The 23,778-nt window shown below is 37.9% G+C and overlaps 1 protein-coding gene across 1 annotated transcript; it reads right to left on the bottom strand.

The window, feature by feature from the left end:
- Positions 1–1,156: 1,156 nt before the first annotated feature.
- Positions 1,157–21,992, bottom strand: Rad9 (cell cycle checkpoint control protein Rad9). The gene is made up of 8 exons (XM_053777234.2): positions 21,876–21,992; positions 21,136–21,204; positions 19,202–19,350; positions 17,135–17,299; positions 15,325–15,481; positions 13,164–13,335; positions 8,344–8,633; positions 1,157–4,762 (listed from the first exon to the last, which is right to left on the bottom strand). The coding sequence occupies exons 1-8, from the start codon at positions 21,907–21,909 to the stop codon at positions 4,437–4,439; spliced, it is 1,362 nt and encodes a 453-aa protein (XP_053633209.2). The 5' UTR covers positions 21,910–21,992; the 3' UTR covers positions 1,157–4,436.
- Positions 21,993–23,778: the final 1,786 nt, after the last annotated feature.

The following is a 23,778-nucleotide window of genomic DNA, read 5'->3' as shown; positions in this document are numbered from 1 at the left end:
TCTCCAAAGCCTGTACAGATAATTGCTGTCAAACAATCAAGCATATTTTAAAAGTGAAAATTTAATACATCACATTTTATCAAAATCTAATAATTTAACATTAATGCTTTATAATATAAATTATAAATTTTCAGAAGAGAATTATAAAAAAATATTCTGCTAGCCTTTGATCTTTCCTGAATAAACATAGTTTACTGTGTATCAGTTACAGTAAATTGTATTTCACCATTTATTTTCTTAAAGTCAAAAAGAACCTGACTATTACTTAGCAGCATTTTTATATTTAAAGCATCTACACAAAAGTAACAAAAAAATTTTTCATACACTGGCCATAAAATATATACTTTTTTTTTTAACACATCGGTCGTTTCTCACAGAGGCAGGGTGATCCAAAAAAGAAAAAACTTTCATCATCACTCAACACTTTCACCATCATTCATACATAATCAGGGGCCAGGAGCTTGGACTCGACCCCTGCAACCTCAACTAGATGAGTACTGTCTTCGTAGAGGCACTCAGATATGACAGTTTAGATGTCACTCCAAACGGCCAATATCCCAAACCCCTCCTTTAAAGTGCAGGCATTGTACTTCCCATCTCAAGTCCGGCTAACCGGTTTTATATTTTAGTCCAGGGTTTTAATCCCTGGACCTCAGCATTTTTGTCGCCTCTTGCAACATGCATGGCTTATGGAGGAAGGATTCTTCTCTACTTCCCCATGGAAAATATTCAGACATATATCCAGCATAAAATAGTTCTTAGCTTCATAATGAATGCTAATTTATACATGGCAAATTCTTGTTTACACACAATTGAACCCCGGCAAAAGTATCAGAAATTTCAATACTGAACCATCCTGTTTTTCTTGTGTGGCAAATACGTTAATAGTAAGACACGTGTCCTCACATAGGCTTAACCAGGTACTATACCAACACACAAACACTCCAGTGTTTAGGTTTACATCTGTCATTTTTAAAATAATTTTACTTTATTATTACATCAACAATAATTTTTTTTTCAACAAACCAGCCGTAAAGTAAAAGGACACAGGTGCAACTAATGTGACATTTATTGTGGCAACGTTTTGCTTTCCAGGAGCTTTATCAAGCCATTACCGGCTTGATAAAGCTCCTGGAGAGCGAAACGTTGCCACAATAAATGTCACATTAGTTGCACTTGTGTCCTTTTACTTTACATATTGTCAGTAATTTACCAACTTTATTACAAACCAGCCGTATCCCAATGAGGCAGGGTGACCTAAAAAGAGAAACAAAAGTTTTTCTTTTTAAAATTAGTAATTTATACATTTTAGTCACCACATATGACGTGCATGGCTTAACCCTTAAACTGTCCAAACGTAGATCTACGTTTTTTCAACATTTGAAAGTATGTAAAAAAACGTAGAGCTTTTTTTTTTTTAATTTGAAAACGTGTAAAAAACTTTGATCTACATTATTTTTTTGCTATATTTGAAAATATGTAAAAAACATAGATCTACTTTTGGAGCACTACGCATGTGAACATAGATTTGTTTGGACAGTTTAAGGGCTAAGGAAAAATTTTGTCCAAACAAGGCATACAATATCAACAAATGCATTAAAAGAAACACCAATGCAATGTTAAGTAAATTTATAATGAAAAATGTTTCACCTACTATGGGTTTTATCAGTCCATAATAAAATTACCTAACATTGCACAAGTTTCTTTTATACTTACACTGAACAGATCACATTAGTAATTATTGCCAAATACCAGATACCTTGCTAGGTAGAGCTCTTTTCTCATACCCACAGATGTATCATTTTAAGTGCATGGGAATTATTATTATTATAATAAAAAAGAAGCGCTAAACCACAAGGGCTATACAGCGCTGCAAGTGCAGGGGAAAGAATGAAAAACACCAATGCTGGTGGAGTGGGCAAGTAGGAGCTCATTCCATGTGTGGTCAGTGTTCCTACTCTATTTCCTGATGCCTTTCATGCATAGGAACATCAACCAAGTTTCCTGTAGAGCAATTTCTTAATTTAGAAATAAGTGCCTCCTTTTTTCTCTTTGTATCCTCAGAAGTAGCTTTTACATGATAAGTGTATGAGGCAGGAATAGAAAAAAAAAAATAGAAATTCTGGTGGGGTGGGTGTTGTATGCTCAGAAGTAGCTTTTACATGGTAAGTGTATGAGGCAGGAATAGGAAAAAAAAATAAAATAGGAATTCTGGTGGGGTGGGTGTCCAGAAAGCAGTTATAATCACATTTCAAGCTCTCTCTCCTCCCCTACTCTCTTATGTTATGATAATTCTATATTATTTTTTTTAAACCATAGTCCCAAATCAATTTATTAAAATTTTCTGCATATTTCTCCTAGTTTTTGTTTCAGCTATTTAATCAAGAGGGCAAGGGGCTAGTAACCCCTTCTCTTGTATAAATTACTAAATTTAACAAGAGAAACTTTCATTTTTCTTTTTGAGCCACCCTGCCTTGGTGGGATGTGGCCAGTTTGTTGAAAAAGAAAAAATAAACATTAAAATTTTTTATATATATCAGTTAAGAAAATTTATTAATGTTGTATATATTATCACATTATTCGACAAAACAGTAGTTTACATGAACATTTTGGAGTGTACTGTACATGAATACTGTATTACTAAGTAAATTACAATTAATTTACAATGTCTTTTGATAAAACATTACAAATTATGCCTACTAATAATGGATGTGTGGTGTTACCATGGTATGGGATTGAAAGGTGTTGGACCTGATGTAAAGTGGGAGTTATCCCAGCAGCTCTTTGCTAATGACAGTTCTTTTAGGGTGATTTTGAAGAAAAGTTATAAAGGCTGGTGCACGAATTTGGGAGGTAATGTAAAAGAAGGCAACTGAAAGTGAAGGCAGATAAGAGCAAGGTGATGAGGGGTAACAAAAAAAGTCTAGGTAAGGAAAGACTGAATATCAGATTGGAGGGACAAAGTATGAAGGAAATGGATACATTTAGATATCTGGGAGTGGACATGTCAGCAGAAGGGTCTATGAAAGATAAAGTGACCAGAGAATAAACGAGTATGGGGGGAAGAAGGTGGGTGGTGTGCCGGCCTATTTGTGGAAAGAAGGAAGTCTATCTATGGAGGCAAAAAGGGATGCGGCAACACTTTTATATGGACGTAAAGCATGGGTTTTGAATGCCTCAGCAAGAAGGCTAGAGGCAGTGGAGATGTCATGTTTGAGAACAATGTGTGGATATCTTGCATAGAACTCAGAGGATTGAAATTAAAAGGCGATGTGAGGTAGTATAATTCAGAGGTATGAGGAGGGGTTATGAGGTAGTTTGATCATGTAGAAAGAATGGAGAGGGATAGGATGATGAATGCTGCTTACAAATCTGGAGTGAAAGGTAGGAGGGAGAGATAGTCCCAGGAATGGTAGGAGGGAGTAAAAGAGACTGAGTTTTAGGGACTTGAGCATCTAGCAGGCTTGTGTAAACAAATTAGACAGTAGTGAATAAAGACAAGTGGATTTTAATGGGAATGCTGTTGGAGTGTAAGCAAGGTAACTTAGGAAGGGATTCAGGGAAACCAGTTAGTTGGACTTGAGCCCAGGAGTTAGGAAGGAAAGTCCCTGTAAGCTGAAGAGGTGGGGATGTGACAGTCAGAGGATAATCTAATTTTGTTGTCAGCACACTTCTGGAAACATACTAACTGAATGAATCGTTGTGCAAGTTTCTTCTTTGGGTCACCCTGCCTTGGTGAGAGATGGCAAACGAGTTAAAAAATAAAACAATAATGGAACCAAAAATAGACTTACTTTATTCATGCAGTGCTCCTTCCCTCATCAATAATATATAAATGCCCATTTCTCTTACTAGTTATCATTCACTACCAACCTTAAGTAGGTCATATCTGAAATGTCTCACCCTGAAGGTTTGTACAATTTAAAGCAATCATTCAATATTTTATCAACAGGATGATATAAACATGTTTACAAATCGTTCATTACCACTTTAACTTGTTTAGTAACTATCAAAACTTTGTAGCCCAGTTCCTGGACCCACTGTATGCCTCTGGAATTTTTTGACTACTGCCCACAGGATGGGTATAGGGTGCATATTAAAGATATTAAACTAACTAGGATGACCTCAATACAAAATAAACACAGTTTAAAAAAGTTTGAGTATGTTAGCTAACATATGATTCCCATGCACTATCTCACTCGCAACGGTGTATTTCTTCAAGACTCACTGGCAGCACCAAAAATATTTTGTGCAAGGAATGTTATCCTCATTTTACAATCTGTTTCTGTGAGGAATCAGCATCAGCAACAAGCAGTTGCTCACTAATAAGTCATCCTTCATTCAAACTATTTACTGGTATGAACAAAATATACTTTGTTTAACACTGTGCTCCATGCCAGAAATATTTGATTCATGAATTACTGTTAAAATTATACTCATGAATCATCATCTGAGTCTTCTGCTAAGATTTTGTCTGGTTCAAAAAGTGTTAGAGGATCAAATGTGGACTCAAAGCATGGACGAAAGAAGAATCTGAATTTCTTGGAGGGTGGAGTTCCTGGTATGACCTCCTCTTCCTCCTTTTCTGCTGCCATATTATTTGCCTCTAACCTTAGTAGAGATATCTCAGGCTGGGATACACTGCCATTGATGTTGCTAGCATGTCTGTGTTGCATTGATGATGAAAGTGGTATGGCCTCATTATTCTTCTGAGGATTTGCCTTGTCATGGGTTGCAGAGGTACAAGCTGAAGATACAGTTTCTGAAGGGATAAACACAAATTACTAGCTAATTAAACAAGATTATTTTCATTAAAATAATCTTGGTAAACAGTGTTATTATGTCTATTTTTAACAAACCCACAATTTTGCAATAAGGTAGAATGACCCAAAGAAGAAAACGCATTCACCATCACTCATTCCCTAGCTGTTTTTCAAGAATTCCACAGGCGCCACAATTCAAATGAGCCTCTGAGCCCTAACATCCCAAACCATCCTTCAGAATGTAGGCATTGTGTTTCCCACCTCCACATAATACTATAATATACTGTATTATATTTTCTAAATATTATTTGATTAATGTGAGTTATAGAGAACAACGAGGCATTATTATTTACACTCCCTGCATTAGTCAAATCTGTGCATTATATACTGTAACATTTATGAAGGGATTCAGGGAAACCAGCTAGCCTGACTACAGTCCTGGAGGTAGGGAGGACAGTGCTTGCACTCTGAAAGAGGGGTACTCATGTTGCAGTCAAGAGGGTAATCTGAACTGTGATGTCAGCACACTCCTGGTAAGACTGAGTGAATGAATGATGGTGAATGTGTTTTCTTCTTTGGGTCACCCTGTCCTGAGGGAGATGGCCAATGAAGTAAAAAAAAAATCTACAGTATCTACATTGAATATCTCAACAAATTATTAGTCTAATAACCTTTCACCAGTGTCCAGCTACATAAACTGGAATAACCAAAATAAGAGTCTTGGTGTTACATTTCTTCTGAATGAATGTGAAGCTATATACCTTATGGAGACAGAAAAAATAAAACCAGATGGAATGAGCCAATAACTATATCATTAAGGAATAAAAGTACAACATAACACTAAGAAACAATATTTAAGCACAACAAAACTTATTAGACCCAACCTCCATATAACCAACCATATCAAACATACCATACCACCACTTTTAGCTGAGCAGATATCAGTTCGTGGAAACAGAGTTAATTAACGAATCAGTGTGGAGCAGAGTAGGGTTTGTGGATAAGTAGGAGGGTATCCCAAGGATATCAAAAGGGTATCAAAAGGAAAATTGATAATTTTTTTGGAATAAAAATGAATTAAAATCAAGGAAAACACTAAATCTATGTGGATAATTCAGTGTTAATGTCAATGGTAAGGCTGATGGAAGAAGTAGAGAGATAAAAGCACTAAGTGTGGACACAAGTGCAAAATGAAGGAGCCACAGTTGGCTTAATAAATCAATTTGTTACAAACATCATAGAGCCACTTCACATTCAATGTGAAACTGTCAGAAAGGAGGGGAGAGGAAGCATGTCAATGCACTCAAGGAGAGGGTAAAATGAAAGGAATGCATTTTTTGATGAATGGGGATATCAGTCAAAAGATGTTAAACTGTCAGCCTGACCTGACAATTTTCAAAAAGTGAAGCTGATTGCCCCTCCAAGAGATTAACATTATGAGGCATGACTAGTATATAGGCATGAGAGTATTATTTCTCACAACCAACAACAGAAGGAAGGACAATCAGAGGCCCAATTTCAGTATACAGTATATACCAGTGACTAAAAGGAGCTTGTTGGTCATCTATGAAGATCAATGATTTTACAGCCTCCTTGGGGTCCTGGCCCAGCTTGTGGATGGCCAGGACAACAAACTGCTTCCAACTTGGGAGTCAACCACTCATGTAGATAATATTATACAAGTCCAGTAAAACCAAACATGATACAGATTTTCCACAGAGAATAACTTAGTTCTGCGCAATCCTTTAGGAATAATTATGTTATCTCATCGGACCCTATTGCCTCCTTATTATAAAAAATTAGTAGTAGTTTCTTCACCTCCTCTTTCCAACATTACAATGTACTCAATTTCAACTGGTGACAGTATGAAGCTAAAGTCTGTAACATATTGATGTATAACACACGTGTTGATCTGAATGGAACCTTAAGGACATGTATTGAAATGCAAGTTGCAATGAGACTGGGCTGTGTAATGTTTAGTGCATAGCTCCATTCGTGGCAATAACATACATGAAATAGAACAATCTTACAAAAGACATTTTCTAATGAGCAATGCTGTGACCTTCATTGTGCTCACAACATCACTTTTACTACTAATGTTGTACCTTTGGCTGTGCTCTCAGCACCAATGTTGTGACTTTGGCTGTGCTCCCAAAACTACTTCCATCATCAATGAGGCGAAACAAGCCTGTGTTATCCAGTGATTAACAGACACCTTTTATCACTGTGTCCAAATCAAAGTTCCTAACCAAAGATCTAAAAAGCATGAGGTACAAGAAAAAGATGTGTCATTTATATATGTTTAAGGAAATTATTTTACAAAGTATTTTGTGGAAGGTATTTTAAAAGATTCTAGATAGTAGGTTGGTAGACAGCAACCACCCAGGGAGGTACTACCGTCCTGCCAAGTGAGTGTAAAACGGAAGCCTGTAATTGTTTTACATGATGGTAGGATTGCTGGTGTCCATTTTTCTGTCTCATAAACATGCAAGGTTTCAGGTACATCTTGCTACTTCTACTTACACTTAGGTCACACTACACATACATGTACAAGCTTTCTTCTTTCTTTCAACACACCGGCCGTATCCCACCGAGGCAGGGTGGCCCAAAAGGAAAAACGAAAGTTTCTCCTTTTACATTTAGTAATATATACAGGAGAAGAGGTTACTAGCCCCTTGCTCCCGGCATTTTAGTCGCCTCTTACAACACGCATGGCTTACGGAGGAAGAATTCTGTTCCACTTCCCCATGGAGATAAGAGGAAATAAACAAGAATAAGAACTAGAAAGAAAATAGAAGAAAACCCAGAGGGGTGTGTATATATGTGCTTGTACATGTATGTGTAGTGTGACCTAAGTGTAAGTAGAAGTAGCAAGACGTACCTGAAATCTTGCATGTTCATGAGACAGAAAAAAGGACACCAGCAATCCTACCATCATGTAAAACAATTACATGATGGTAGGATTGCTGGTGTCCATTTTTCTGTCTCATAAACATGCAAGGGTTCAGGTACATCTTGCTACTTCTACTTACACTTAGGTCACACTACACATACATGTACAAGCATATACGTATATACACACCCCTCTGGGTTTTCTTCTATTTTTCTTACTAGTTCTTGTTCTTGTTTATTTCCTCTTACCTCCATGGGGAAGTGGAACAGAATTCTTCCTCCGTAAGCTATGCGTGTTGTAAGAGGCAACTAAAATGCCTGGAGCAAGGGGCTAGTAACCTCTTCTCCTGTATATATTACTAAATGTAAAAGGAGAAACTTTCGTTTTTCCTTTTGGGCCACCCCGCCTCGGTGGGATACGGCCGGTGTGTTGAAAGAAGAAAGATTTTAAAAGATGCTGGAGACTTCAGTTTTATTAACAAGGTTAAGTCAGGGCCCTAGATCAATGTCCAGGTATTTTCAATTACTGTATTGAGATATGTAAAAAATGAAAGTGAGTCAGAAGGAAATTAACATATATTACTACATAGGCTTTCTAGGATAGAAATGTATTCAGCCCTGATTTAAGTTATGACACATTTACCCTAAACCTATACAATACTTGAACAGTGAATAGCAGCAATCTTACCTCTATTTTCATAAACACTCCTAGGAATATCATTAGTTTTCTGTGGTCTTCTAACAGTTGGCGACTCAACCCGAAGTGATTCATTAATGGACTGCACTGTTCTATTCATAGCAGAGGGTGCCTGCGAGCATGAGGGTGACTCAGGATCATTTCTCTTATGTACTGACTGAGGTGTTCGCCTGCCTAGGGCATGACTCCCAGAGACTTGTGTGTCTGGCTTCTGAGACAGAGTTGCTAAGACAAATATTCCTTCAAACATGGGACTGTTGTTAACACAGAATATGATTGGGCTGAAAAGCAAAACATTCATAACATTATAGCATACTACCATTTAAGAGTACAGATGGTAAAACAATAATTAAAAGAATTATCAATATATAGTATACATATGCTAACCCAAGGTTATGTTTTCTTGCCTGTTAATAAATTATTATAACTGCATTTCCTTCTCCATGGGTAAGTGGAACAGAATTCTTCCTCCATAAGCCATGCATGTTGTAAGAGGCAACTAAAATCTAAAATGCCGAGAGCAAGGGGCTAGTAACCCCTTCTCCTGTATACATTACTAAAGCTAAAAAGAGAAACTTTTGTTTTTCTTTTTGGGCCACCCTGCTTTGGTGGGATACAGCCAGTTTGTTGAAAGAAGAAGAGCTACATTTCTTAACATATTGGCTCTTTCACACCAAGGAGAGAAGACCCATAGAAGGAAATACATTTGCCATCACTCACTCTCAAGCTATCTTTCCAGAAGTGCAAGGACATTGCAATTCAAATGATCCCCAAACCACAACATTCCCACTCTTCCCTAAGAGTACAAGTACATACTACGTATGTATATTTCCCACCCCCAGAATTCAAGTCTGGCTAACCAGTCTTACTGAATAACTTCATAAGTGCTACCTTCCTCACACTCCAATAGCACATAAAATAAAAAAAAAAATATGCCTCTTATTCCTATCTGAGACCTTCTTCAATTCATGAGAGAGTTTCTGAGGCTGAAATGTACATATCTTTTCTACCCTGTGTTTGATTTCCCATTCTTGTTCATGAACATTCAGTGGCCTCACACAGCAGTATACAGTGGACCCCCGGCTTACGATATTATTTCATTCCAGAAGTATGTTCAGGTGCCATTACAGAACGAATTTGTTCCCATAAGGAATACTGTGACTTAGATTAGTCCATTTCAGACCCCCAAACATACACGTACAAACGCACTTACATAAATACACTTACATAATTGGTCGCATTGGGAGCTGATAGTAAAGCGGGGGTCCACTGTATATACAATGTGCCCAACTGAAGGCTTATATGTGGTTCGTCCAAAACTATATTGTAGACTCAGTGTAACATTATGAACCTCAATATAATATATATAAGTGGGAAGCACAGTGCCTGCACTCCAAAGGAGGGCTGAAGATATGTTGCAATTTTTGAACTACAGTGGTACCCTGAGTTTCAGCCATAATTCATTCCAGAAGGCTGTTTGAGTGTTGTTACCAAACGAATTTGTTCCCATAAGGAATAATGTAAGTTAGATCAGTCCATTTCAGACCCCCAAAAACACACTTACAAAAGCACTTACAATAATACACTTACATAATTGTTCGAGTTGGGAGCTGTACGAAACTCTGGGTGCCACTGTATAGTGTGAGCATGCCTCTGGCAAGACGGTGATGGAGTGAGCGATAATGCAAGTGTTTTTTTCTTTTTCAGATCACCCCTGCCTCAGTTGGAAGTGGCTGATGTGTTAATATAAAAATAAAAAAAAGCACATCAAGCGCTGATGGAGTACGAGCAAGGTAACATTTATGAAGGGATTCAGGGAAGCCGGTTAGCTAGACTTGAGTCCTGGAGATGGGAAGTACAGTGATTGCACTCTGAAGAAGGGGTAGAGATAATGCAGCTTGGAGGAACATCTGCACTGTACTGTTGGTACACCTCTGGCAAGACAGTGATAGAGTGAGCAATAGTGAAAGTATTTCTTCTTTTTCAGGTCACTCTACCTCAGTGAGAGATGGAAAGTATGTTAAAAAATTAATTAAGGAAATCCACTTGTAAATTACTTGATGATAAAGTACTGCTTGATCAATAATCTCTCCTCGGATAAACTAGAAATTTCAGCTAATATTAAGTAACTCCTAAGCATTTATAAAATGCATAAAATATTCACATAGTATTGTCACACAAGCCTAAATTTACATGCTAGAACTATCATTTAGAAGTTTAAAAAATTTAAAGTTAGTTTGCTTAGAATGATTCACTTAACAAGTGGCTTTCCTATAAATATGCTAAAAGATGTAGCTGTAACCAATCTGTAACCAAACAATCTACAAACTCATCCATTTTAAATTTCATGTATATTCATAACATACACTTACAAAATTCTTCATGAGTACATCTGCAAACTACTACTTCATGAGTTCACCTGCAACCTACCTCCACATAAATAAAATGCAAACTTTCATAAATATTTAAAATACAGTAAAACCTCTATAGTACAATGAACCTCTGTAAAACAGAAATCGGATAAACTGGACAAAACACTCTAGCCAGACAGAGGCTCGACAAGTCCACTGTATGGACGTGTCTCTGGTAAAACTGTCAATGCAGCGGATCAAGTCCACTTCATCATAAGTTTGTTCAGTCCACCCTGTGTCTAGGACCAGTACATTTTCATTGTTCCTGTGCAGCCAGGCCAGTGACTCAGCCTGTGTTTGTTTGTTATTGTCTGTGTAATGCTCATGTATTATCATTATTTGTTAGGTAAAAGGACACAAGTGCAACTAATGTGACATTTTATTGTGGCAACATTTCGCTAAGAGCTTTGTCAAGCCATAACGGCTTGACGAAGCTTCTAGAGAGTGAAACGTTGCCACGTTAGTTGTACTCGTGTCCTTATACTCAATATCTTGTCAGTAATTCTACCAACATTATTACTATCATCACTTGATCTCCAGTTGTCTCTGATTTACAGTGTTCATCTTTAATTTATTAAAATATCCTGTACGATGTTTCTAACAATGGCTGCTAAAACAAGTGATGATGCCAAGAAGAAGCGTGTGAACCTGAATGTTACAGAAACTTGAATTAATATGGATAGTGGAGCCTCGTGTCTTGGTGGCCTAATTGTGTGAGAGGTATGGCACAGCAAGGGACTCTACCTGTATGTCTCCCACACCATCTATGATATTATTGCTAGAGCTTTAAAACACCTCTGACTCAAAAAAGTTATTCCGAGTCGCCACTTAGACAACACAGGAACTGAACTGTAAACTTGTCTATTCACCAGGAAGTCAAGAAAAATTGCTGTACAGTACTGCACCTTTAACTCTTTTATTTTCAGACACAATACTGCATTGTAAGTTATTACTTTGTATTCTAATACTATAATTTATTCTGAGTATGTCCAGTAGTCCATCAGTTCTATAGACTAAGTCTGCTGTGTCTGGTAGTCTATCAACGAAGGGGCCTGAATCCACTGCGCTGATCACTTCCATACAATGGATCTTCCTTAAATCTGACAGCCCTACCTCTATTAGTATAGAGGTTTCACTCTACTTTCTTTGTACTTAATGAATCCATTACCTTTGTTATGTGTACCCTATTAAATCAGCATTCAAGTTGTTAATAATATTTCACCTGTCATTAATGAAACTATTGCCTAAGTTAATTTACGAGTGAATAGCTTAAAATTTGGTGGGTGAAATGTGAAACCCACTGTGCACACATTTCCTTAATCTTTGAAGTAGGCACAATGGATTCCACAACTGGCATAGACTTCTCAGGGTTAGCCCCAAACCCTTCAAAATCTTTCTTAATTTCATACTAATTCTCACCCTTTTTACCACAGGGTTGGCACTAGAAGCTATGGTCACTTATTTTCCAGAAACAGCACCGAAAACACTGTAATAATACGAAATATTCCGAGTGTATTTGGATGTTACCGCGGAGGCTGGCTGGTAAACAATGGGACGGCCGGCACATGTGAAACATTGGACGCGTCTCGGACGAAAATCGGTAAGCGGGTTTTTAATCGGTATGCGCGGCAAAAATTTTGCGATAAAAGTAATCGGTATGCGGAAAAATCGCTATGTGATGCCATCGTTATGCGGGGGTCCACTGTACTTAATGAATCCATTACCTTTGTTATGTGTACCCTATTAAATCAGCATTCAAGTTGTTAATAATATTTCACCTGTCATTAATGAAACTATTGCCTAAGTTAATTTACGAGTGAATAGCTTAAAATTTGGTGAAATGTGAAAGTAACAGATATTTAATTTTAAAAAATCAAAGTGAAGCTATCAATAAAATGCATAAGTGTATTCTTATTAAATGCAAAGTGGTTCATGTAGTCTCTTTTCAGTACACTTGCCCAAGCAAATGAAAAATAAAATTTCTATGCTAGAACTGTGCACCAATGGTTCCTAACTTTTTTGTTCAAGACACAAAGCTTGAAATCATATTCTCCTTGCAAGTAGTCAATAGCACCATTACCTACTTAGCAACCCAGGAAACTGCTGTAGATTTATTGTACCATATAATACCAAAGAAAGCACTCAAAAAAAAAAAAATTAATGACACAATCACTCAATCTGCAGTCCATCAGATCATCCTGATCCCAGTTCAGATCACAGCCCAAGTTCAGGTCATGACCTGCCCTAGACATTTACACATTAACCTCAGTTTATCCTGTCCATATCACTCTCCAGATGCCTTCTAACTAAAATTTTACCTTCTTCAATTACAATATCTTCCAGAGCTATTTTTATTCAACTATATAAATTCAAATTTCTATTCAATGCACACTCTCTTACCTTCCTGGGTCAGAAAAATGTGAAGTAATAGGAAGATTAACAGGCTCAGCGAATGTAAGAACTGCTCTAAGTTCCTTGAGGCAGAATGTAACCTCACAATCACCAGATATGTCATAGACATCAAATTCTTCTGACTGCAGTGTAAGCATTGTGTGAATAGCCTTACCAGGGTCTGAAAAAAAAAATGATTAGAATGACTGAAAAATATGAAGACTAAACTACCACTCTAGATTTTGCCTCTTCATAATCACCAAACCATATTTACAAGAAAAAGTCAGACCCATAAAGGTTATGCAGTAACTGGAGAATAGGAAGAAATAAGGTTTGATCTGCTGAAGGGATGGGTAGCTGCAAGTCCATGTATCAAGATCCCTGCACTAGCATCAAGAAAAATATATTTTAAGACTATGAATTTTCAGAAAAAAAAAGCAGTTTAAAAATTTTTACATTCTAACAATTAACTAAAATGAAGAGAGAGAGAGAGAGAGTATGTGCATGCGTGCATGTGTGCGTACATGTGTGTACTCACCTAATTGTGGTTGCAGGGGTCGAGACTCAGCTCCTGGCCCACCTCTTCACCGAGTGCTACTAGATCCTCTCTCTCTCTGTTCCATGAGCTTTATCATACCTCATCTTAAAGCTATGTATGGTTCCTGCCTCCACTACCTCATTTGCTAGGCCATTCCACTTCCTGACTACTCTATGACTCATGAAATACTTCCTAACATACGTATGTATGTATGTGTGTGTGGGGGTGGCTTTTTTAACCAGCTCTAGATCATCTTCAAAATTTTGCCAAAAAAGGTCAAATTGGTAGATAAAACTGTGTTTTGAATACTGAAAATGTTTTTTTTTTAAGTTAGGGACCCTAGGGAAGAAGGGTACAATTGGAATACGCAATGCCTATCCTTGCCTTCTACTAACGTCTCCTAGCCCCAGGAAGGTCTGGACTTGCTATTCAGCCCTTGTTTACTTTCACTCAGTAGTCACTGCTCTATTATTGTAGTCGTGCACAGACGTTGGCTGAAGCATGCATAACCCACCCAATCCAGTTGGTAATCAGAAACACTAGAGCTGGAAGAGGCAGCAACCAGGATCCTCTCATGCAGATAACCAGCTTCCAGCATTCAAAACACAATTTTCTGCTTTAGAATTCCACATGGCCAATTGGAATCATGCCAACTAAAAAGAAAGAGTATGTAGATGTCAAATAGCACCCCAAAAATAACCACCAGCAGGAGAGCAGTTATGCCATCATGGAGCAAAGGTAGTGCAACATGGGCTGCTAGATTTTAAATCGCCCTGCACCAGACAGCATTTGTACAGATGTAAGGTGGACACTCCCAATGTGGCAGAGGCGAAAAAGATCAAGCAGTGGACCACAGCAGGAAGGAGGAAAGTGCACCACAACATGTAGTAGGTCGATAGCTCAGCAAGGTAATGTACTGTAAGAGGCAAAACAGTACCATAAAGAAACTCAATCAACATACGTATAAACAACATGCCACCCACAATAAACTCAAAAGGCACATGAACTGCCAATGTCAGGAATTTGTGGCAAAGAGGCTGGGCACCACATAGCCACAGAAAAGCAAGGCCAGGAAAAACATCCTACTGTCCGAGCAGCTTTGTGTAGAGAGGGGAGGCTATGTATTCCAGAGCCAAGACCAGGTTATTCATTGAAGGCTGTGAGAGCAGGAGGTCATAGTGAAGATGGAAAATATTTCCAGGGATGATCTTCAAAGCCTAGAATGGGGACAGAGAGGGAAACAGACTTGGGTGAAAACCCAGGGTATTGTCTAAGGCTAAAAGGTATGTCATTAAACTGGTAGTACACCTCATCAAGATAAAAGAACTTGCAAGAGCTGTGATTAACTGGATATGATGGAAGGTTTTTTAAAGATCCATACTGTCCAAACAAAGAAGTAGCAAACCCTGGGATATGGGTTCCATCTTGAATGAGGCCAAATTCATGCAAAAAACTCAGGGCTTTCAAGTTCAGAATAAGTGTCCTTACTGCATTCATCATCAACCTAATTCCTAAGGGGAGATACACAGAGGAACTTATTATCAAAACAATTCCTGAACTGAGACACAGAGGCTAACCTACCAGACTTATAATCAGAACAGTTTCTGAGATGAGACACAGAGAGGAACTTACCAGGTTCATCATCAACATAGTTTCTGAGAATAGTTTTCCGAGGTGAGACAGAGAGAGTAACTTCCTCCTGGCTAAGCTGGAAATTGAGAACAGCATCACTGAGAACCCGAGCTTGACTATGGATGTGGGTGGTGCAGGAATCCTTGTCATACACAGCCTAATAATGAAATAAGAATACATGTTATACTAGGAGCAAGATATGCTAAAAGTTAATGTGAAGTTATTAAGAGGTGCACAGGCAGGCCCTGCTTTACAGCACTTCACTTTACAGCATTTCACTAATACAGCAGTTTTCAATTATACCCATTCTTTATTTATTCACACTTCCTACAATAAATATATTCACCACTCACCATAAGCTAAGGATGAAAATATTTTCAGGTAAGTAATATGTGTACTTTACATGCATTTTTTTTTAGGCTTAGCCATATTGCTCACTTAATATATGATAGTGTAAACATGTTATCAGGCTTTTATGCATCTGAAAGTGAAGAAAAGCTATGATTTACTTTACAGCAATTTTCACTTTACAGCAGTAGCCCGGAACCTAACCTGCTGCATAAGCGGGGCCTTCCTGTATACATAAATTACTAAACATGGATCTGGTACAAGATTACAAAACTATTACCCCTGTATTATGACACAAAGAAGATAGCTAATATGAGAATATACTGATCAGAAAAAATTGTAGATTTACTGCTATCTCATATCTTCATGAGAGTGAAAGAAAAGACCTGCAATCCTAAGAGTACAAAACATTATAACATGCATTCATTTCACACACATGATAAGACAGAAATCAAATGTAAGATATATATGTTTATGCAGAACAACCACTGTGAAAAAATAGTGAAATTCCAAGAGCTTTCGCTCACATTATCAAAGTTTTTTGATAATGTAAGAAGTCATGAAAGCGCTTGGAATTTCACTATTTTTTCACAATGGTTGTTCTGCACACTGTAATATCACCTGTTTACTGTGATCTTATTGCATATATATGTTTATGTCTGGAATACCTCTAGTATCCCAGACATAAACACATATATGCAATAAGGTAAATAAATCTCCTCAGTTATACTATTTTTAACCCCATAATAATGTTTTCAAAGAAAATTTGTGCCAGTTACGGAAAACATTATGATGTCTTATGAAAGTTCATATGAGTACTTTAATTTTTTATGGCAGGGAGAAGGTGGCTGGATACAATTGTAATGTCTTGACTGAGATCACTATAGAGTGAAAACATTATGAACAGTTATGAAGAAATTAGAAGACAGTATAATAGTATGAAAGACATTCTTTCTTTCACAGTAATATAAAGTACAAAACAAAGATTGCCGAGATTATCTGGTATATAATGAAGGAAGAACGAAACAAACAGGATGATCAAAAGGGTGTAACAATGCATAGTATGGGAACTATATGGAAGGAGTTGAAGGGAAGTTATAAAAATGGTATTGAGACAGGATCTTAAACATGTAGCAGACATATGTGAGCATATTAGATTCAAATAAGTGAAAAATAGTAGTTCTTGGGACTCAGTTATCTGTTAGAGAGCAAAACACTAAAAGAATTCAGGTAATCAGGCTAGATGAATTCGAATTTTGGAGGCAGGAAAGTATAGTGCCTAGATACTGAAAGTTAGGTCTGTATATTATGGTTTGGTGGGTTAACGTAAGACCATGACATCCATTCCCTATTGGAAAACAAGCTAAAGAGCAAGTGATGGTAAATGTATTTTCTTGTTTGGGTCACCTTGTGTTCATGAAAAATGACAGCTAAACAACAAAACATACAGATCTTTACTTACCTGCAAAGTTTCGCATTCAATGAAAGACAAAGTGCACGATTTAACTATTCCATGACGACATGTGAGTTGAACTCCTAACTTGGCGTCTTCTCCATCCAATACCAATTTGCATTTTTCTACAGTCCTCTCCAGAGCAGCAAGGGACTTGAAAACACTTATAAAAGCCTGAAAACAAATTCTAAGAAATTGCACAGGTAAATTACAATAAAATAAAGAAATGCATGGAGAGTATTTGGTAACATTTCTTTTACTATATAGCAGCATTAACTAAATATGTTTCAGTCAATGTGTAAGGCAAGAAAAATATCCCCGTATCCTTTAAACCTAACCACCTCTACCACAAGGCATGCTTTTAAAATGAAAGGAATATCAAATAAAGGCATGACACCAATAAGCTGTATGTAAGACACTGTATGCTAACACTTTATTGGTACAACTTTTCATCAATGAAAGGGCTTTATCAGGTACAGTACATAGCACAATGAGAAAAATAAAGCATATACAGTACAGAGCATCTGGGATGTGTGATCAGGTGTAAATATGCCAAGTAGTTGTGGAGCACTGTAAGAGTCCTACAGGCCCATGTTAGGTTTCCTTTGTTCCAAGATGATGTGCTGTGGGGGTCACCAATGTGAACATAATTAAATTCTGTTACAGCCCACACATGGGTGAAACTTTGTACCAATAAAGACTTCACTGTCTGAAATGATTACTTACCACTTGTCTCCATTATGCCTTTATTTCTTATATTTTTCTTCATATTGAATAAACATGTAGGCTTTACACAGAAAGTAAGAAAAATGACTTCTTAAGGCATACATCGTCCTGAACAGGTTGAAATTATGTCCTAGTCATATGGATGAAATAGTTGCTCCAAGGTCCACACTGGTACATCATTGGCACACTGACCATCCTGATATCCTCCCACTATGACCATACCTCATGTACATAATCTTGCCCAGGAGAATATCATGGACTTTCATGAAGCGAGACAAGTTGGTTTCTCCTTTTGAGACAGTTTAGCATGGGACACAACCAACATTAGACAGATAGTTAAGCATACTTGTATTCTACATACTGTACTTTGTGTACAAATAGCACTTGGACAAATACTGGAAGACCATCCATTATCACCACTTTGTCCTCTGTCCAACTGTCAGACACAAATAAAAGCCTTCAGCCTAGGCTTGAAGTCTGTTATGGGGATTTGCAAACCAGGACAATATACTGACTTGACAACAAGGAACCATACACACACTAGCTTGCCTTAGATAAATGTTTCATACAAGGCAATTTTGCAGTAGCCCTACAGGAGACCTCTTTACGTGCACTGCCAAAACAATACAGTGAAGCCCTCGGACAGTTAGGTAAGAACCCTAACATCAGGATCACAACAGCTGGCAAAGGCAGTGGAATAGTCATCATAAACAGTACTGCCTACAACAAGATGGAATATCTACTTGACGATACTGAAATTTACGCAATCATCACCCAGCATACTGTTAACAAAGAGACAAAGGTTTTGATGAGCAAAGCCAGAAAAATATGTTCAAGTTTTGCACAAGGCCTGCCTGTATAAACATTTAAAAATATAGCAGAAATGTTATAAATGGTGCAAAGGTGACATTAAAACAATGTCAAAGATGGTTGACACAAATCCACTACTATTATAGTATGCTCCTCACTTAGTGACGAATTCGTTTACTGATGTGGTCTTAGCAATGGAACTCCGTCGTTAAGTGAGAAGTGGCTATACAGTATTCTAGACAAATCTCTTTAGGACAGTTTCAAATATAAGGCTTTAAAAATTTATGATAATTTTTACTTGTGCTTTAATTGTACTATAATTTACCTTTGAGCACATTGTTTATTAGTTCAGGTGTTTAGCATTTATTCATATCTTACTAAATTCCATTCTCAAGAGTAAGACAGAAAATAAATCTGTACCTTAAGCAACAGTCTCAAGTGACTGATAACAAAAACATCCTTATTTGTCCCAAATGATCAGACAGCAACACATTAGTCCTTATTCATAGTGTAATCAGTAAACTTCTTAAAAAAACTCACCTTCATACTGACTTTGCACTTAACAGTCTCATCCTCGGCATCTGGTTGCTGACTAACCAAACCATCATCAAAATGAGAGAAGAATCTACTGTCAAAGTGAAATGAAGCAAACGCTGATCGAGATGAGTTGACAGTACGGAAGGAAACTCCTGTGGATTTAATTGTAATCATTACACAGAAGCAATCACAGTCATTTGAAATCATACTTTCTGCAGCAATAATGCAAAGAATAAACTTTAAGTGTATATGTTATGTTTGTTTGCAATCCTTCTGCTAATATTGGACTTCCTTTATTTTTCACTGATACAGTGGACCCCCGCTTAACGATCACCTCCCAATGCGACCAATTATGTAAGTGTATTTATGTAAGTGCGTTTGTACATGTATGTTTGGGGGTCTGAAATGGACTAATCTACTTCACAATATTCCTTATGGGAACAAATTCGGTCAGTACTGGCACCTGAACATACTTCTGGAATGAAAAAATATCGTTAACCGGGGTTCTACTGTACTTCCATCAGGTGAAGAACTTGAACATTAGGCAGCAATGATCTGAAGCTAAAATTGACCCTTTGTACTCTGGTGTCTAATTTTCACTGGGTGAATAGGTACAATATAATCTGGCAGGCTCAGTTTCTTTTATTCTCATCGGATCCTTTACATGGTGGTTGAGAAAATCTTATATTATTACCTTCATTAACTTTGCTCTATGTGTCTCTCTGCCATGAGGGTCTTTTTCTTTCTTGGTGACTGAAGTTATCCCTCATGAACAGTTCCACACCTGTCTTATTAGCAAACCTAGCTGCTTTCTCTGTTATCTTTATGAGAGCCTCATTACTGTCATCATGTTCCTGTTTTACTCTGTTGCCATTTAGTAAAGTTGTATAAGACAGCCACAGCTGTCTTTTGTTTACCTATTGTGATACTCCCCAGCTCATATTTCTCTGCTCATCAAGGGAGGTACCTTGATGCTGGTGAGGGGGCTCGTGATCCAAGGAACTGGACTTATCCTTCCTTTCCTTTGATCAAACCTGACTGCCCCCCATTTCCCCAGGTGCTGTGCAATCCCAACTGATTTTGCATTTTCCTCTAAATAAAATAATCTTAAATCTCCACTGATCCTTGATGAGAAGTGTTAGTTCCCTTCTACCTTTCACCTGGTTTATCATCCTGCATATACTGTATCCTTTATCGGTGACATTTTATTTTCCATGATGGATATTAGGTGCGGTTTGATAGCCTTTGCCTTCTATTTCTGCTTTACTGCCTTGTTACCATTACTATCATGCTTTCAATGTAGAAGATTTTAAGGTTCCTTATGAGGTGAGGTGGAATTACAAGGAAGTACTACAGTACATACATGTTTGATTCTGATGAATTTAAATCACTAATAACTTTGTTACTCATGATAACAACAGGCTGAATGATATGTAGAAGCTCTTGGTTCAGTTGATAGTGTTCTCAGCTCACACACGTGTTTCCTTAAAATGCCTGCTGCCCCTGTTCACCCATCAGTATAAAATGGGTACCTGGGTGTTAGTTGACTGGTGTGGGTTGCATCCTGGGACAAAACTGAACTAACTTGCCCGAAATGCTCTGCATAAGAAGGGGCTTTATATAGTAGTATGTCATTGATGTCAGCTAGGCCTGTATACCTTGTACATGTACTTGTAGAAATAAAGATATTATTATTATTATTATAACAGGGATTGCTCCCCAGCACAGGAGAAATGTTGGGCATGTTTCCTTACACTTAATCCACATTCTTGGAGTGGCAGCCACTTTTAACAAACAATTAAATGCAATGGTTCCCTTTATATTTAAATCTCACTCTTAAATTATTTTATAATAAACTTGTTCAATATTTTTTTAGCTCGGGATGCAACTGTATTAACAAAAAAGGATAAAGAAATTATATTAAAAAATACACGTACCTGTAGAATGTGGTTCAATATATAATTCATCCCCAATTTTTGCCAGCGAATGAATGGCTCTTCCAAAAACTGAAAAAAAAAGATATTTTAATACCATACATAATTTTAGATTAAAACAGTATTTCATTTTATTATAAAAACTTTCTGCAGCACTTTATATACCGGAAATAATTTCATAGTTTTGTGCAGTGAAAACGATTTGTGTAATATAATAATTTTGTACAATACACTCTATAAACTGCAGCTAAGCCAGTACAATAATCCCCTGATTCATGCAAGTTCCCTATGACCATGTTTCCCAGGATGCTACTCAATACAGTATGCTAATTTCTATGTACCTACTCACTTCTAGGTGAACAGAGGCAACAGGCGTATGGAAACATTCCCAAAGTTTCTTATCCACTCGCGCCAGGATCGAACCTGGGGTCTTCAGATGTGAGCCGAAGGCGCTACTATTCATGCAAAGTCTGCCAGCACTGCCAAGAAGTGTGCAGCTCTACCATTATTATTATTATAATCATAGGGAAGAGCTAAACCCGTAGGATTATACAGCGCATGTGGGGTGGGGGATGGAAGGTATTCAGGCTCAATTTAGAGAACCGGAGCACAGATCCAATTCCCAAGATCAAGAGCCCCTCACCAGCGTCAAGGAACCTCCCTTGAGAGGACAGCTCTACCTACACATGTAAAGAGAAAGACCCTCGTACATATATGCTGAAAATACAGTAGTTGGAAAATACCTTTAATATTAACTCCCGGTATAACACACTTCATTGTTGCTGTGTTTTAAACATTAACTTCAGAAGACAATGTTTCTCTGGCTTTCTTTTTCTTGTTATTGTTGGTGTTAAGGGCCACCAATATTATTGGTGTTAAGGGCCACCAATACTGGTGGCCTTATCGAGCTTTGCTTCCCCGGAGTCGGGGAAAAATAAAATGTTTATATTGGAATTATAATAATAATTATATCTTTATTCAGGGTGCCCCGTGACCTGGTGGTAAAAGCTCTTCCTTCACACGGTGAGGGTCCGGGTTCGATTCCCGGAGAAGGGGTGGAAACGTCGGACGTGTTTCCTTAAACTGGTTGTCTATGTTCACCCATCAGCATTCTGAACCTGACTATAAATACTCGCGTTCCTTCCACCCCAGGTAGTTCTGTTTGTGACTTGAAAAAGCCCACTGTGTGGGCGAAACGTAGTCAATAAAGGATCACATTATACTGCATATGTGTTTATATTTCCACCTGGGTGTTAGTGGACTGGTGTGGGTAAGTAAGTAAGTTTATTCAGGTATACACAAATACAGTTACATAGAATTATCATACATAGCAGCATATGTGTAGAGAACCTAGGTCGCATCCTGGGACAAAACTGACCTAATTTCCCCGAAATGCACTGCATAATAAGGGACTTTTTATATTGTAGTATGCCATTGATGTCAGCTAAGCCTGTATACCATGTACATGTACTTGTAGTAAATAAAGATATTATTATATTATATTATTATTAAGTATATGTACAAGGTATACATGCCCAGCTGACATCCATGAACGAACGAACAAGTTCAGGTAAGATCCCAATGGGATGAGCGGGGAAGACGGGACAGACGAAGAATAGCGAAGGAGAGGAGTGTTCCTAGTTGTAGAAATAGAGCCAGGGCTTAACCCAGCAGCTGAGACGATCGTGGGATAGAGCTGGAGAGAACAGGACTTGGCTGAGAATGTGGACGACGTGGGCAAGCTGTGCAGGATGCATCATGGTGGTTGATCTGTAGATCTGGTCGGCGATTGGTTGCTGGAGATCGGCGGGAAGCGGGATGGAGAGGGAGGCATGCTTCAATATGATTGGTTAAGTATGCAGAGAGGAGAGAGGATCAGCGTTGATTGGTGGATAACACTCTTCATATCCGCGTTTTGTTAGTTTTTCGTTCCTGTCGTAGAGCCATTTTGAAGTCTTTTGACAGCAGGTTTCGATAATAAACTAAGTTTGAGCAGACTTTTGCTGTCTTTTTCTAAGTCTGCAATTAGGGCAGTTTCAGTGTGGGGATCGCATCCAGGAGCAACAGTGTACTTGATACTACCATGGTGCATGGAATAGATGACCTGAGGTACATATATAGCGACGGGGTGTGAGGGTTATATGCATAGAAGGTGAGGGGTTCAGTTGGTCTAAATATTGTTTCCTCTTCCATTTCTTCAGGTCTTCGAGTATCTTGAGGTGGATTTTTTTTTTTATTTTATTGATCGAGGTGGATTTTTAGGAGGAAGTGTCTTAGCTTTCTTGGCTTTTGGTGGTTGAGTTGGAGATGAAGCAGGTGATTCGTTAGTAGTAGCAGAAGAGGTGGAAGACTCAGGTGATTGGTCTACAGCGGTGGTGATGTTGGAAGTCGCTGATTGGTTGTTTCTTGGAGATGGAATTTCAGGTGTTGTGATGTTGCCTAATTTTTTGGTGAGCTTGATGATGTCGGCAGATGGTGGAGAGTCTGGGAAAGTAAAGTTTGGCATGTTGTTCAATCGGAAGAGCTCGTTAATAACAGTGTTGAAGGAGCCAAGTAACGCCATATTATGCATGTGTGCATATAGCATACAGTAATGAATTTTCGTAGGTTCATAAGCTGATGGAGTAGTGGTGGAGGGTTGGGTAG

This window comes from Cherax quadricarinatus, unplaced genomic scaffold, assembly GCF_038502225.1.
Source record: "Cherax quadricarinatus isolate ZL_2023a unplaced genomic scaffold, ASM3850222v1 Contig2682, whole genome shotgun sequence".
Taxonomy (NCBI): Eukaryota; Metazoa; Arthropoda; class Malacostraca; order Decapoda; family Parastacidae; genus Cherax; species Cherax quadricarinatus.
This window is presented reverse-complemented; position numbering and strand designations above follow the sequence as displayed.